The sequence below is a fragment of the Aegilops tauschii genome, chromosome 3 (assembly GCF_002575655.3).
Source record: "Aegilops tauschii subsp. strangulata cultivar AL8/78 chromosome 3, Aet v6.0, whole genome shotgun sequence".
NCBI classification, from domain to species: Eukaryota; Viridiplantae; Streptophyta; class Magnoliopsida; order Poales; family Poaceae; genus Aegilops; species Aegilops tauschii.
The window spans coordinates 593,841,868-593,857,546 of NC_053037.3; the positions used below are offsets into that span (position 1 = coordinate 593,841,868).

Genomic DNA, 15,679 nt, shown 5'->3' on the forward strand with positions numbered 1-15,679 from the left:
AGAGGTTGGCACATGCAAATTTACTTGGAACGGCAGGTAAATACCGCATAAAGGTAGATATGGTGGACACTCATGGAAGAAACTTGGTTCAAGGAATTTGGATGCACAAGCAGTATTCCCGCTTAGTACAGATAATTTGGCTAGCAAGGGATTCTAAATAGCAAGCACCACATGTTAGAGGATCCAAAACAATATAACTTATACAAATATACCCAAGCATAACTCATTATGTTGTCTTCCTTGTCCAACTTCAACTAATTTGCTCAAGTTTGAAAATATTTAATGGGGATCACAATCATAGAAGATGTCCAAGATAGTATATTTATATGTGAAATCTCTCTTCCTTCAATATTCTTTCATGAATTGTTCAAGTGACCAATACAATGTTTGCTAACCTTCAATAAATTTACCACATCTACTTCTTATATGTAAAGTCATTACTCCCCATGATAAAGGCATATGAAACATAAATAATTTATGACATTCAAATCATTCAACCATTTACTCATAGGATATAAGTGAAGCACACAAGTAAATGACAAACTACTCCAAAAAGATATAAGTGAAGATCAATGAGTAGTTAAATAATTATTTAGCTATGTGAGGACTCTCTCTCATTTAAGAATTTCAGATCTTGGTATTTTATTCAAACAGCAAGCAACGCTAAATAAAATAAAATGACGCTCCAAGCAAAACACATATCATGTGGTGAATAAAAATATAGCTCCATGTAAAGTTACCAATGAACGAAGACGAAAGAGGGGATGCCATCCGGGGCATCCCCAAGCTTAGGCTCTTGGTTATCCTTGAATATTACCTTGGGGTGCCTTGGGCATCCCCAAGCTTAGCCTCTTGCCACTCCTTATTCCATAGTCCTTCGAATCTTTACCCAAAACTTGAAAACTTCACAACACAAAACTTAACAGAAAATCTCGTGAGCTCCGTTAGCGAAAGAAAAGAAAACACCACTTCAAGGTACTGTAATGAACTCATTATTTATTTATATTGGTGTTAAACCTACTGTATTCCAACTTCTCTATGGTTTATAAACTATTTTACCAGCCATAGATTCATCAAAATAAGCAAACAACACATAGAAAACAGAATCTGTCAAAAACAGAACAGTCTGTAGTAATCTGTAACTAACGCAAACTTCTGGAACTCCAAAAATTCTAAAATAAATTTTTGGACCTGAGGAATTTGTCTAGTAATCATCTGCAAAAAGAATCAACTAAATAGCACTCTCCAGTAAAAAGTTGAAGCTAATTTCGTGAGCGCTAAAGTTTCTGTTTTTTACAGCATGATCATAAAGACTTCACCCAAGTCTTCCCAAAGGTTCTACTTGGCACAAACACTAATTAAAACATAAAACCACATCTAAACAGAAGCTAGATGGATTATTTATTACTAAACAGAACCAAAAAGCATGATGATTTCAATGATGCTCACAAAAAAGATAAGAATTGAAACATAAAGAGAGCATCATGAAGAATATGACTAGCACATTTAAGTCTAACCCTCTTACTATGCATTGGGATTTTGTGAGCAAACAACTTATGGGAACAATAATCAACTAGCATAGGAAGGCAAAACAAGCATAACTTCAAAACCTTAAGCACATAGAGAGGAAGCTTGATATTATTGCTATTCCTACAAGCATATATTCCTCCCTCATAATAATTTTCAATAGCATCATGAATGAATTCAACAATATAACCAGCACCTAAAGCATTCTTTTCATGATCTACTTGCATAGAAAATTTACTACTCTCCACATAAGCAAAATTCTTCTTATTCGGAATAGTGGGAGTATCATAAGAGACTTGAATACTATAAATTGTTTCCACATTAAAAGAGTACTGTTCAGAAAAAGGGTAATCATCATCATGACAAGTTTTATAAATATAATCATCACTACTTTTTATAGCATAAGTTTCATCAAAATAATCATCATAAGTAGCAACTTTGTTTTCATCATAATCGATTGAAACCTCTTCCAAGATAGTGGACTCATCACTAAATAAAGTCATGACCTCTCCAAATCCACTTTCATAAATATTATAAGATTCAACATCCTCCAAAATAGTGGGATCATTACTTCCTAAAGTTGACACTCTTCCAAACCCACTTTCATCAATATAATCATCATAGGTAAAAGGCATGCTATCATCATAACAACTTTGCATATCAAAACTTGAGAGGCTAAAAATATCATCTTCATTAGACATAGCATCCCCAAGCTTGGGACAAACATTAATTGCAGCAAATATATTCTCAAAAACATCATCTTCATCAAACATAGCATCCCCAAGCTTGGGCCTTTTCATATCATAAGCATAATCACTCTCATCATTAATAGTATGGATAGCACCAATAGTATAGCAATTATCATATTCTTCTAAGCAAGTGCCAAAAAGATTTTCAAGATCATAAGAAGTATCATTATCTTCCCAATCATAATCATCACAACAAGCAATAGGCACAACAAGATCATCATCAAGTGCATCATCTTCCACAATTATTTTTGATTCATTTTCATGGGGCACAACAATAGTAGGAGCAACATTATTTGGGAGAGATATCTTTTTACCTCTCTTCCTTTTTCTTTTCTTCTTCTTCACCACATCATGTGTGGGTTCAATCCACTTTTTGGAGCTCCTTATTAATGAGATTGGTTGAATAGAAGGCTCCTCCTCGTTACCTGATTCATCATAAGAAATAATAGGAGGATATTGGGAAGTCTCTTCCCTTTCGTTAGTATTCTCTTCATCTTCTATTTGTTTTCTTTTATTTATGTAATTGGCAATATAAGGATTTTCAATGCAATTCACCGCACAATACATATAAATTTCTTCTAGATCAAAACCAAGAAGTTTATAACGGGCAAATTCTGGAAGATGCCTAGTTATATGTTTCATTTCTTCGCAACCCATAAGCAAGCTAAGTTCATTATAATGTGCAAGGGAAATCAACTCATCACAATTTTTGGACACGATTAGATCATGAAACAATTTGCATCGGATAGCTAAATGACCACTTTCATTGGAAAGTCCACAAGTACGGCTAAGAAAATTTAAATCTTTAGCACAAACATCTAGCCTTTCTTGCAACAATTTAGTTTCTAAGTACTTATGTCTCTTGCAATATCTATCTTCCCTATTTGGTGTGTACTTGCAAACCCAATGCACTCCATAAAAATTGACATGTTTATAGGAGACATTTTCATCATAACTAGTGTAATCATCATTATTACCATGGATATTCAAGGAGTTCATACTAACAACATTGCAATCATGCTCATCATTCAAAGATTTAGTGCCAAACATTTTAATGCATTCTTCTTCTAACACTTTGGCACAATTTTCCTTTCCATCATACTCACGAAAGATATTAAAAAGATGAAGCGTATGATGCAAACTCAATTCCATTTTTTTTGTAGTTTTCTTTTATAGACTAAACTAGTGATAAAACAAGAAACAAAAAGATTCGATTGCAAGATCTAAATATATACCTTCAAGCACTCACCTCCTCGGCAACGGCGCCAGAAAAGAGCTTGATGTCTACTACACAACCTTCTTCTTGTAGACGTTGTTGGGCCTCCAAGTGCAGAGGTTTGTAGGATAGTAGCAAATTTCCCTCAAGTGGATGACCTAAGGTTTATCAATCCGTGGGAGGCGTAGGTTGAAGATGGTCTCCCGCAAACAACCCTGCAATCAAATAACAAAGAGTCTCTTGTGTCCCCAACACACCCAATACAATGGTAAATTGTATAGGTGCACTAGTTCGGAGAAGAGATGGTGATACAAGTGCAATATGGATGCTAGATATAGGTATTTGTAATCTGGAAATATAAAAACAGCAAGGTAACTAAAGATAAAAGCGAGCACAAACGATATTGCAATGCTAGGAAACAAGGCCTAGGGTTCATACTTTCACTAGTGCAAGTTCTCTCAACAATAATAACATAATTGGATCATATAACTATCCCTCAACATGCAACAAAGAGTCACTCCAAAGTCACTAATAGTGGAGAAAAAACCAAGAGATTATGGTAGGGTATGAAACCACCTCAAAGTTATTCTTTCCAATCAATCCGTTGGGCTATTCCTATAAGTGTCACAAACAGCCCTAGAGTTCGTACTAGAATAACACCTTAAGACACAAATCAACCAAAACCCTAATGTCACCTAGATACTCCAATGTCACCTCAAGTATCCGTGGGTATGATTATACGATATGCATCACACAATCTCATATTCATCCATTCAACCAACACATAGAACCTCAAAGATTGCCCCAAACTTTCTACCGGAGAGTCAAGACGAAAACGTGTGCCAACCCCTATGCATAGGTTCATGGACGGAACCCGCAAGTTGATCACCAAAACATACATCAATTGCATCACGTGATATCCCATTGTCACCATAGATACGCACGGCAAGACATACATCAAGTGTTCTCAAATCATTAAAGACTCAATCCGATAAGATTACTTCAAAGGGAAAGCTCAATCCATTACAAGAGAGTAGAGGGGGAGAAGCAACATAAGATCCAACTATAATAGCAAAGCTCGCGATACATCAAGATCGTGCCAAATCAAGAACACGAGAGAGAGATCAAACACATAGCTACTGGTACATAACCTCAGCCCCGAGGATGAACTACTCCCTCCTTGTCATGGAGATCGCCGGGATGATGAAGATGGCCACCGGTGAGGGTTCCCCCCTCCGGCAGGGTGCCAGAACAGGGTCCCAATTGACTTTTGGTGGCTACAGAGGCTTGCGGCGGCGGAACTCCCGATCTATTATGTTCCCCGATCGTTTTAGGGTATATGGATATATATAGGCGGAAGAAATACGTCAGGGGAGCCACGAGGGTGGAGGGCGCGCCCCCCTACCTCGTGGCTCCCTCGTTTCTTTCCTGATGTGCACTCCAAGTCTATCAGGTTGCTTTCCTTCCAAAAATAACTTCTCCAGAAGGTTTCATTCCGTTTCGACTCCGTTTGATATTCCTTTTCTTTGAAACACTGAAACAAGGGAGAAAACAGGAACTGGCACTGGGCTCTGGGTCAATAGGTTAGTCCCAAAAGTAATATAAAAGTGCATAGTAAAGCCCATAAAACATTCAAGATGGATAATATAATAGCATGAATGCTTCAGAAATTATAGATACGTTGGAGACGTATCATGCTCTACCGTGATCCACCACGTCCTGAGCATTAGCACCACCGCCCGCCGGGTTGTGCCCTCGAGGCGGGTTACGGTTTTTCCGCGCACTGCTAGACACAGCCGGTTCATCAATATGCCTGCTGTAACTCCGGCTTGGGCGGGGGGTGGAATGAATCCTCTCATGGCTGTACGAATAAGCCTGCTGCTGAGTCAAGGCTGTCTGAAGGAGCTCCCTAGCCCGTCTTGTCTCAACCACTACTAGGGACTCGCCTTCGACTGGGAGGGCCGCCAATCGTGAAGCGGCGGCGACTATGTTATCCAAGGGGTTGGAGTAATGACCAGGAGGCGTTGATGTGTGTTGTGACGGGACATTCTGACGAGGCAGATCCATCATGCGCGGATGAACCGGCTCCCCCGTTTCAGGTGCTTCCACCTGGTTTACCACTGGCTGATTACTGGTTCCTGCTCCTGGTGTGTTAAAGAGATTCCTTGCCTCATAAACCGGAGGAAGGTGAGATCGGTACCTTCTCCTCATCACATCATTTGACGCGTTCTGATCCAACATAAGCCGGTAACCCTGTGCATCCAACTCGGCCCGCTCTGCAGCCATCCTGGTGTTCTCAGCTGCCAGGTCTGCCTTGGCCTGAACTATCTGATCCTTCACTTTCGCAACTTCTGCGTTATGCTGATCCTGATTCGTCGGGTTAACTTCCGCCGCCAGCAGCGTTGCCAAAGTGTCCAATAAATCGGACAAAACCTGAGTTGGCGGTTGCACAGGGCCTCCTGCCCCAGCTGCTATTGCCACCGCTGACCCGGAGATCATCGCTGCTGCAGTAGAAGAGTGCTGCACTGACTGTGTACCGGCCATGAAGATCGCAACCCGGCTCGGCGGATCGAAGGGGTCCGGAATACTGTCGCCATCGGAACAGCCCCCAAGCCGGCCGTCTTGCAGTTGGTACAATGACTCGGTCTCGCCGGTAGATGACTCGTCATCAGAGTAAACGATGGTTTCACCACCAGATGCCGATCTATCCTCAGATTCCGCTCCGTGTATGACTCCCACGAAGGCACGCTTCATGGCAGGCTGAACCCGGGCGGGTCTCGCACGCTGAGCCGTTTCGACGATGTCGGTGCAGATGTCCGGCTCAGGGCTCGGTTCGCCGATTTTGCCAATGAAGACGTGAATACCGCCGAAGGGGACCCGGTACCCGTACTCAATTGAGCCGGCCTCGGGGCCCCAGCCTGCATCGTCGATGTAGATCTTGCCGCGACGACTCTTGTTCATCCAGCCCACAACGTATCCCTTGAGTCCTTCGAAGCTGCCCTCTAAGAACTCGAAACCATCGTGCGGTAGCCCCACGGTGGGCGCCAACTATCGTGGTTTTGTTACGGCAGATGTCCTAGTGTGAGGACTTAGTCGTGGAGCCATCGCAATGTAGTTAGCTTAAAGGGGTTAAAGCGGGACAAAAGACGCAAGGAGTTTATACTGGTTCGGCCCCTTGCGGTGAAGGTAAAAGCCTAATCCAGTTGATGTGGGATTGCTAGGGTTTCGATGACCAGGGAGCGAATACGCTTTGCCTGGCTCTCGATCTGTTGTTTCTTGTCCCTAAACCGCCGTCGGGTCGTCCCCTTATATACATGGGTTGACGCCCTGCGGTCTACAGAGTCCCGGCCGGCTCATATAACGTCTCCGGCTCGGTGACTCATCTCATATTCCTTACAATACAAGTCATACATCATATGGCGGTTTACATCTATGGGCCTTAATCCGCCCTTGGGTCTTGGGCCTTCTTATCAAGTCTCCCCGTAAAGCGCCATCTTCCATGTCTTCATGGGCTTCAGATATGGGTAAATTACTATGAGCATAACCCGGCCCTTCCTGGGAGGTTTATACTCGCTATTTATATCCCCAACAAGTTGCGAAACTATTTCGCATTGTTTCAAATGAAGACCAAACTCATAACTCAAATATTCTCCTCCACGATCAGATCGTAGAAACTTTATTTTCTTGTTACAATGATTTTCCACTTCACTCTTAAATTATATGAACTTTTCAATTGTTTCAAACTTATGTTTCATCAAGTAGATATACCCATATCTGCTCAAATCATCTGTGAAGGTCAGAAAATAACGATACCCGCAGCGAGCCTCAACACTCATCGGATCGCATACATCAGTATGTATTATTTCCAATAAGTCAGTTGCTCGCTCCATTGTTCCGGAGAACGGAGTCTTAGTCATCTTACCCATAAGGCATGGTTTTCAAGCATCAAGTGATTCATAATCAAGTGATTCCAAAATTCCATCAGCATGGAGTTTCTTCATGCGCTTTACACCAATATGACTTAAACGGCAGTGCCACAAATAAGTTGCACTATCATTATTAATTTTGCATCTTTTGGCTTCAATATTATGAATATGTGTATCACTACGATCGAGATCCAACAACCCATTTTCATTGGGTGTATGACCATAGAAGGTTTTATTCATGTAAACAGAACAACAATTATTCTCTAACTTAAATGAATAACCGTATTGCAATAAACATGATCAAATCATATTCATGCTCAACGCAAACACCAAATAACACTTATTTAGGTTCAACACTAATCCCGAAAGTATAGGGAGTGTGCGATGATGATCATATCAATCTTGGAACCACTTCCAACACACATCGTCACTTCACCCTTAACTGGTCTCTGTTCATTCTGCAACTCCCGTTTCTAGTTACTAATCTTAGCAACTGAACTAGTATCAAATACTGAGGGGTTGCTATAAACACTAGTAAAGTACACATCAATAACATGTATATCAAATATACCTTTGTTCACTTTGCCATCCTTCTTATCCGCCAAATACTTGGGGCAGTTCCGCTTCCCGTGACCAGTCCCTTTGCAGGAGAAGTACTCAGTCTCAGGCTTAGGACCAGACTTGGGTTTCTTCACTTGAGCAGCAACTTGCTTGCCGTTCTTCTTGAAGTTCCCCTTCTTCCCTTTGCCCTTTTTCTTGAAACTAGTGGTCTTGTCAACCATCAACACTTGATGCTTTTTCTTGATTTCTACCTTCGTCGATCTCAGCACCACGAAGAGCTTGGGAATCGTTTCTGTTATCCCTTGTATATTATAGTTCATCACGAAGTTCTAGTAACTTGGTGATAGTGACTAGAGAACTCTGTCAATCACTATCTTATCTGGAAGATTAACTCCCACTTGATTCAAGTGATTGTAGTACTCAGACATTCTGAGCACATGCTCACTAGCTGAGCAATTCTCCTCCATCTTGTAGGCAAAGTACTTGTCAAAGGTTTCATACCTTTCGACATGGGCATGAGTCTGAAATACTAATTTTAACTCTTGGAACATCTCATATGCTCCATGGCGTTTCAAAAACGTCTTTGAATCCCTGATGCTAAGCCGTACAGCATGGTGCACTAAACTATCAAGTAGTCATCATATCGAGCTTGCCAAATGTTCATAACGTCTGCATTTGCTCCTGCAATCGGTCTGTCACCTAGTGGTGCATCAAGGACATAATTCTTCTGTGCAGCAATGAGGACAATCCTCAGATCATGGATCCAATCCGCATCATTGCTACTAACATCTTTCAACTTAGTTTTCTCTGGAACAAAAAAAACAGGGGAGCTAAACGCGAGCTATTGATCTACAACATAGATATGCTAATACTACCAGGACTAAGTCCATGATAAATTAAAGTTCAATTAATCAAATTACTTAAAAACTCCCACTTAGATAGACATCCCTCTAATCATCTAAGTGATCACGTGATCCATATCAACTAAACCATGTCCGATCATCACGTGAGATGGAGTAGTTTTCAATGGTGAACATCACTATGTTGATCATATCTACTATATGATTCACGCTCGACCTTTCGGTCTCAGTGTTCCGAGGCCATATCTGCATATGCTAGACTCGTCAAGTTTAACCCGAGTATTTCCGCGTGTGCAAAACTGGCTTGCACCCGTTGTATATGAACGTAGAGCTTATCACACCCGATAATCACGTGGTGTCTCGGCACGACGAACTTTAGCAACGGTGCATACTCAGGGAGAACACGTGTCCTTGAAATTTAGTGAGAGATCATCTTATAATGCTACCGTCAATCAAAGTAGAATAAGATGCATAAAAGATAAACATCACATGCAATCAAAATATGTGACATGATATGGCCATGATCAGCTTGCGCCTTTGATCTCGATCTCCAAAGTACCGTCATGATCTCTATCGTCACCGGCATGACACCATGATCTCCATCATCTTGATCCCTATCAACGTGTCGTTACATGGTCGTCTCGCCAACTATTGTTGTTGCAACTATTGATATCGCATAGCGATAAAGTAAAGCAATTATTTGGCGCTTGCATCTTATGCAATAAAGAGACAACCATAAGGCTCCTGCCAGTTGCCGATAACTTTAACAAAACATGATTATCACATACAACAATTTATATCTCATCACTTCTTGACCATATCACATCACAACATGTCCTGCAAAAACAAGTTAGACGTCCTCTACTTTGTTGTTGCAAGTTTAACCTTCAGAAGGACCGGGCGTAGCCACACTCAATTCAACTAAAGTTGGAGAAACTAACACCCGCCAGCCACCTGTGTGCGAAGCACGTTGGTAGAACCAGTCTCGCGTAAGCGTACGCGTAATGTCGGTCCGGACCGCTTCATCCAACAATACCGCCGAATCAAAGTATGACATGCTGGTAAGCAGTATGACTAGTATCGCCCACAACTCACTTGTGTTCTACTCGTGCATATAACATCTACGCATAAACCTGGCTCTGATGCCACTATTGGGGAACGTAGTAATTTCAAAAAAAATCCTACGCACACGCAAGATCATGGTGATGCATAGCAACGAGAGGGGAGAGTGTCATCCACGTACCCTCGTAGACCGTAAGCAGAAGCGTTATGAAAACGCGGTTGATGTAGTCGTACGTCTTCACGATCGATCGATCCTCAGTACCGAACGTACGGCACCTCCGCGTTCAGCACATGTTCAGCTCGGTGACATCCCGCGAACTCACGATCCAGTAGAGCTTCGGGGAAGAGCTTCGTCAGCACGACGGCGTGTTGACGGTGTTGATGAAGTTACCGACGCAGAGCTTCGCCTAAGCACCGCTACGATATGACCGAGGTGGATTATGGTGGAGGAGGGCACCGCACATGGCTAAGAGAGATCAATGATCAACTTGTGTGTCCTGGGGTGCCCCCTGCCCCCGTATATAAAGGAGCAAGGGGGAGGCCGGCCGGCCCTAGCAGGGCGCGCCAGGAGGAGGAGTCCTCCTCCTAGTGGGAGTAGGACTCCCCTTTCCTAGTCCCACTAGGAGGGGAAGGAAGGAGTGGGAGAGGGGGAAGGCAAGGGCCCCCCCCCCTTCCTTGTCCTATTCGGACTCAAGGGGAGAGGGCGCGCGGCCTGCCTTGGCCGGCCCCTCACTCTCCACTAGGGCCCAACAAGGTCCATTAATCCCCGGGGGTTCCGGTAACCCCTCCGGCACTCCGGTAAAATCCCGATTCCACCTGGAACTATTCTGATGTCCAAATATAGGCTTCCAATATATCGATCTTAATGTCTCGACCTTTTCGAAACTCCTCGTCATGTCCGTGATCACATCCGGGACTCCGAACTACCTTCGGTACATCAAAACACAAAAACTCATAATACCGATCGTCACAGAACTTTAAGCGTGCGGACCCTACGGGTTCGAGAACTATGTAGACATGACCGAGACACGTCTCCGGTCAATAACCAATAGCGGAACCTGGATGCTCATATTGGTTCCTACATATTCTACGAAGATCTTTATCGGTCAAACCGCATAACAGCATACGTTGTTCCCTTTGTCATCGGTATGTTACTTGCCCGAGATTCGATCGTCGGTATCTCAATACCTAGCTCAATCTCGTTACCGGCAAGTCTCGTTCCGTAATGCATCATCCCGTAACTAACTCATTAGTTACATTGCTTGCAAGGCTTATAGTGATGTGCATTACCGAGAGGGCCCGGAGATACCTCTCCGACAATCAGAGTGACAAATCCTATTCTCGATCTATGCCAACTCAACGAACACCATCGGAGACACCTGTAGAGCAGCTTTATAATCACCCAGTTACGTTGTGACGTTTGTTAGCACACAAAGTGTTCCTCCGGTATTCGGGAGTTGCATAATCTCATAGTCATAGGAACATGTATAAGTCATGAAGAAAGCAATAGCAATATACTAAACGATCAAATGCTAAGCTAACGGAATGGGTCAAGTCAATCACATCATTCTCTAATGATGTGATCTCGCTAATCAAATGACAACTCATGTCTATGGCTAGGAAACTTAACCATCTTTGATTCAACGAGCTAGTCAAGTAGAGGCATACTAGTGACACTTTGTTTGTCTATGTATTCAAACATGTACTAAGTTTCTGGTTAATACAATTCTAGCATGAATAATAAACATTTATCACGATATAAGGAAATATAAATAACAACTTTATTATTGCCTCTAGGGCATATTTCCTTCACGTCAGAGCCTCCAACTCGACGACAGCTGCCCATGACGCTTGAGCCCCGCTGCCGCCGGATCCGCGCGAGCTTTGCCCGTCGAAGACCATGGGGCGGCGGCGAGGTGAGGGGGAGCACGGGGGGGGGGGGGGGGGGGGGGGGGGTCTTGATCGGCGTGGATTCGCCGTCGCCCGAGTCGCCCCGGGGAGGATGACGCGGGGGCTGGGGCGTTGCTATCTGCTTGCTTCAATTATCCGGCCGCTTGACGCGCGGGAACGTATCCGGTGCACCAAGGCAATTGGTGCTACCGGTGCACCGGACCTCGTTGCACATTTAAAAATATTTAAAAAACCACAAAAAAATTAGTGTATCGACACAACATCAATGTATGTTGTCACAAAAAATTAAATCAAAATTCAAAATAATGCTCAAGATATAAAAATGACAAATTTGACCTCAATGTGCTAATGAGCCAAAACTGAAGCCCAACTTGTGTTATGTACTATACAGTGTCAAATTTGTTATTTTTGTATCTCGAGCAATGTTTCAAATATTGATTATTTTTTTGTGACAACGTACATTGATGTTGTGTCAATGTACTAGATTTTTTTCCGGATTTTTTCGAACATTTTTGAATGTGCAACGGGCGACCGGTGCACCGGTAGCACAAATTGCCCCAGTGCACCAGATACATTCCCCTTGACGCACGGGCCACGGGGCACACACAAGACAGGAATCCGTCGAGCCAAGTGGGAGCAGCGGCACCACCGCTGCATATGAAACTATTAGGTATATCTTACCTACTGTGAGACGAACTAAAACTCGATCCTCATGAATCCATATTGTGCCGGCCATCTCGTGATCGTCTACTGCGAGACGATATCTTGTGTTTTTCTTACATATCTATACTTTTTTTAATACAGGTTGTACATTTTTTATACATCTAGAACCATTTTCAGATACACGTTAAATATTTTTTAAATACTCCCTCCGTTTTAAAATATAGTGCGCCCGCGCTTTCCGAGGTTCAACTTTGACCATAAATTTAGTCAACGAGACCGATTGCGGTGGGATAAAAAATTATATAATTGAAAATGTGTTTTGAATACAAATTCATTTGTATAACTTTTGTTTCCGCCGCAGTCGTCTCATTGGTTAAATTTATGGTCAAAGTTGAAGCACGGAAACCGATGACGCACTATATTTTGGAACGGAGGGAGTACATGTTTTGGATATTTTCTGGAATACATGATAAACATTTTTCGGAAACACTTTGAACATTTTCTTTAATGGTGCGTAACATTTTTCTTAACTATGTGAACATTTTTCAAAATTTTATAAATATTTGTTTTGAAAATATCATCAACATATTTCGAAACGTTTGAACATTTTTCTAAATGTCCCACGAAACATTTTTTAATGAATTACATTAAGATTCTTTTAATTGTCAAACCTTTTTTTAAATGGCACCAATATTTTTTTTAAACTATCAGCATTTTCTAAAAGTTACGTGAACTAATTTTGTACACTGCATTAACATTTTTCTAATGTGCAGTGAACATTTTCTAATTTTTTAATTAAAATAAGTTTTGAAATATATGCATTTAGAATATTTTTAAAATAATAAAAAAGAAAAACATATTACAAAATTTAACAAACACACAGGAAGCTACTTGGCCGGCCCAATACTAGCGACGAGGAGGGCGCCCTTACGGGGAGACCTCCTTCGGTCTCGCATGAAGCGAGACAAAGCTGTTTCCATTTATTCATGGCAAAATTGTGGGAAGGATTGCAAATTTAGTTCGGGCTGTCAAGAGACCAAGGCCGATCAACGATGCTACACATGCTCTCTCTTGCTACCAAACGAGCGATCAGAGATTTGGGGCTTGCGGACAGATGTTGTGCATGGGAAAGAGAATGCTCCAGTACAATTTTCAGTTGACTATTTGGATAGCTACCTGTATTTGGTATGCTAAACAACATAGCACAGAGGAGATGTTAAAAGGTAAGATGTCATTGGGTGATGGCTGGTCTGAAGCCAGAAATAAGGGAAATGCACCATCTCCATCGTGGCCTGTTCCGGATGTCAGGCGGGTCGCCTTGTCGGTCGATGGGTCGTTTGCCTCAGACGGGTCGGCAGGAGAAGGAATGATTCTGAGAGATACAGATGGACATATGATTTTTGCTGCTTACCGATATCTGTTTTTCTGCAATGACGCTTTGGAAGCGGAACTACATGCAATAAGAGAGGGTCTTGCGTTGCCTTTGGAATGATCAAACCTTCCGGTGATTATCCAATTTGATTGTTCGATAGCGCTTTCTTCCTTGTCGACACAGATAGTCTTGACAAATCGACATACAGCCATTTAGTTTCGGAGATTAAGCATCTACTTGTTGGTAGAGAGTTTGTTCCTATAAAAGTTTCTAGAGGTCAAAACAGAGTAGCCGATCGCATGGCGAATTATGGTAGAATAGAGTGTACCACGGCTTGTTGGCTACAGGATTGTCCATCTTGTATCGCTGAGCTTTTGCTAGCCGACGGTAACTCTGCATCTATAGAATAAAACTCTTTATCGTCGCCAAAAAAAAAGAGATAGACCCTTTTTAGAGGACGATAACCCCACACGATTTGCATATTTAGGATGCACACAACTCAACAGTAGCCTGATAATTTGGGGCCTTAAAATTGATTATAGGTGTGACGCACGGTAGGTACATGGACATCGCACACGCACGGGTTCTCGGTTATTTACGCAGAACCTAAAACAACAAACAAACAAACACTGTAATTAAGCAACGACTCTCTCTCTCTCTCTCTCTGTATGTGTATGTTCTTCATAGGCACTGGCACCAATGTCTTGGGCCGCAGCGATTTCGCCGGTCAGTCGCAGCACATCTCGCAGACCCAGCAGCAGCACAGCGCCGCCAGGCTGAAAAAACGCGCAAAATTCAGACCATTATCAGTCCGGAAATCACTAGCGACAACTAAGCAAGTTACAAAGGAGGTGGTAGTACGTACCATCCCTCGATGAATCCCTTGTCGCCCCTGGATTTGGTGCTTCCCCGGCGGCCCTTCTTCCCGCCGCCGGCTTGCCTTTGCTCCGCAGCCGCCGATGGGTAGTAGCCTGCACACGAACAAGAAAGGCACAAGCATGAGCAAACAAGCCAGCAACTCGGGGTACTTATCTGATCTGAAGACGACACTGCAGCTAACTGAATCGATGCAGCGAATCCAGCGACAGTTTCAGTCATAAGCATGGAGGTCGAAAATGACGATCGAAATTAACTAACCTGGGGGTGGTGGCGGCGCCTGGTTGTTCCTGTCGTTCTCCATCACGTATCTATCGATCGATCGACCACCTCCGACGTGCGCGTGCGAGGAGAATCGATGCTGTGTCCGGCTCCGGCGAGCGATCGATCGATGGTTTCAGCTGGCTGATGATGGGCGCTTCTCTGCTCTTCTCGACGCCCCAAGGTCCTATCTATATATACACACCGCCGGCTAGCTGCTGGCCACTCCCACCGTCGCAACAGGCACACGCGGAGAGCACATAGATAGAGCATAGTACACAAGTTTCTCTCCCCACCCTTGCAGACCACGCCACGCGGTTGCAGATTGACCATTAACCGGATTCGATTCGAGGTGACTAGACAGCACGTGCCTTTACGAGCTTGACGAATGGAAAGTGTGCTGCTCGAATCAATGGCCGAGGTTTCTTCAGCAGATAGACACACACACACTAGCTACTAGGTAGTGATCGACATGGCACGCACGTACAGTGATCGAGAATCTAGCCGGCCATGCACGGGTTGGTGCAAGGGATCGACGGTTCGGGTCGCGCCGTCGCCAGGTAGCTGACCATATTCTCCGGCACCCCTTTCTGACTGCTGTTTCGGGCTCGTTATTTAAACTTGGAATATGAGACACACTCGCAAGTTCAAAAGCCCCGGGATTCGCACTTTTGGACCCGCTTAACGGAGACGAA

General features: G+C 43.1%; 1 protein-coding gene across 1 annotated transcript; it reads right to left on the bottom strand.

The window, feature by feature from the left end:
* Positions 1–14,069: 14,069 nt before the first annotated feature.
* Positions 14,070–15,157, bottom strand: LOC109735732 (uncharacterized). Its single transcript, XM_020294933.4, has 3 exons — positions 14,985–15,157; positions 14,713–14,818; positions 14,070–14,623 (listed from the first exon to the last, which is right to left on the bottom strand). Exons 1-3 carry the CDS (start codon positions 15,025–15,027, stop codon positions 14,575–14,577), a joined length of 198 nt encoding a protein of 65 aa, XP_020150522.1. The 5' UTR covers positions 15,028–15,157; the 3' UTR covers positions 14,070–14,574.
* Positions 15,158–15,679: the final 522 nt, after the last annotated feature.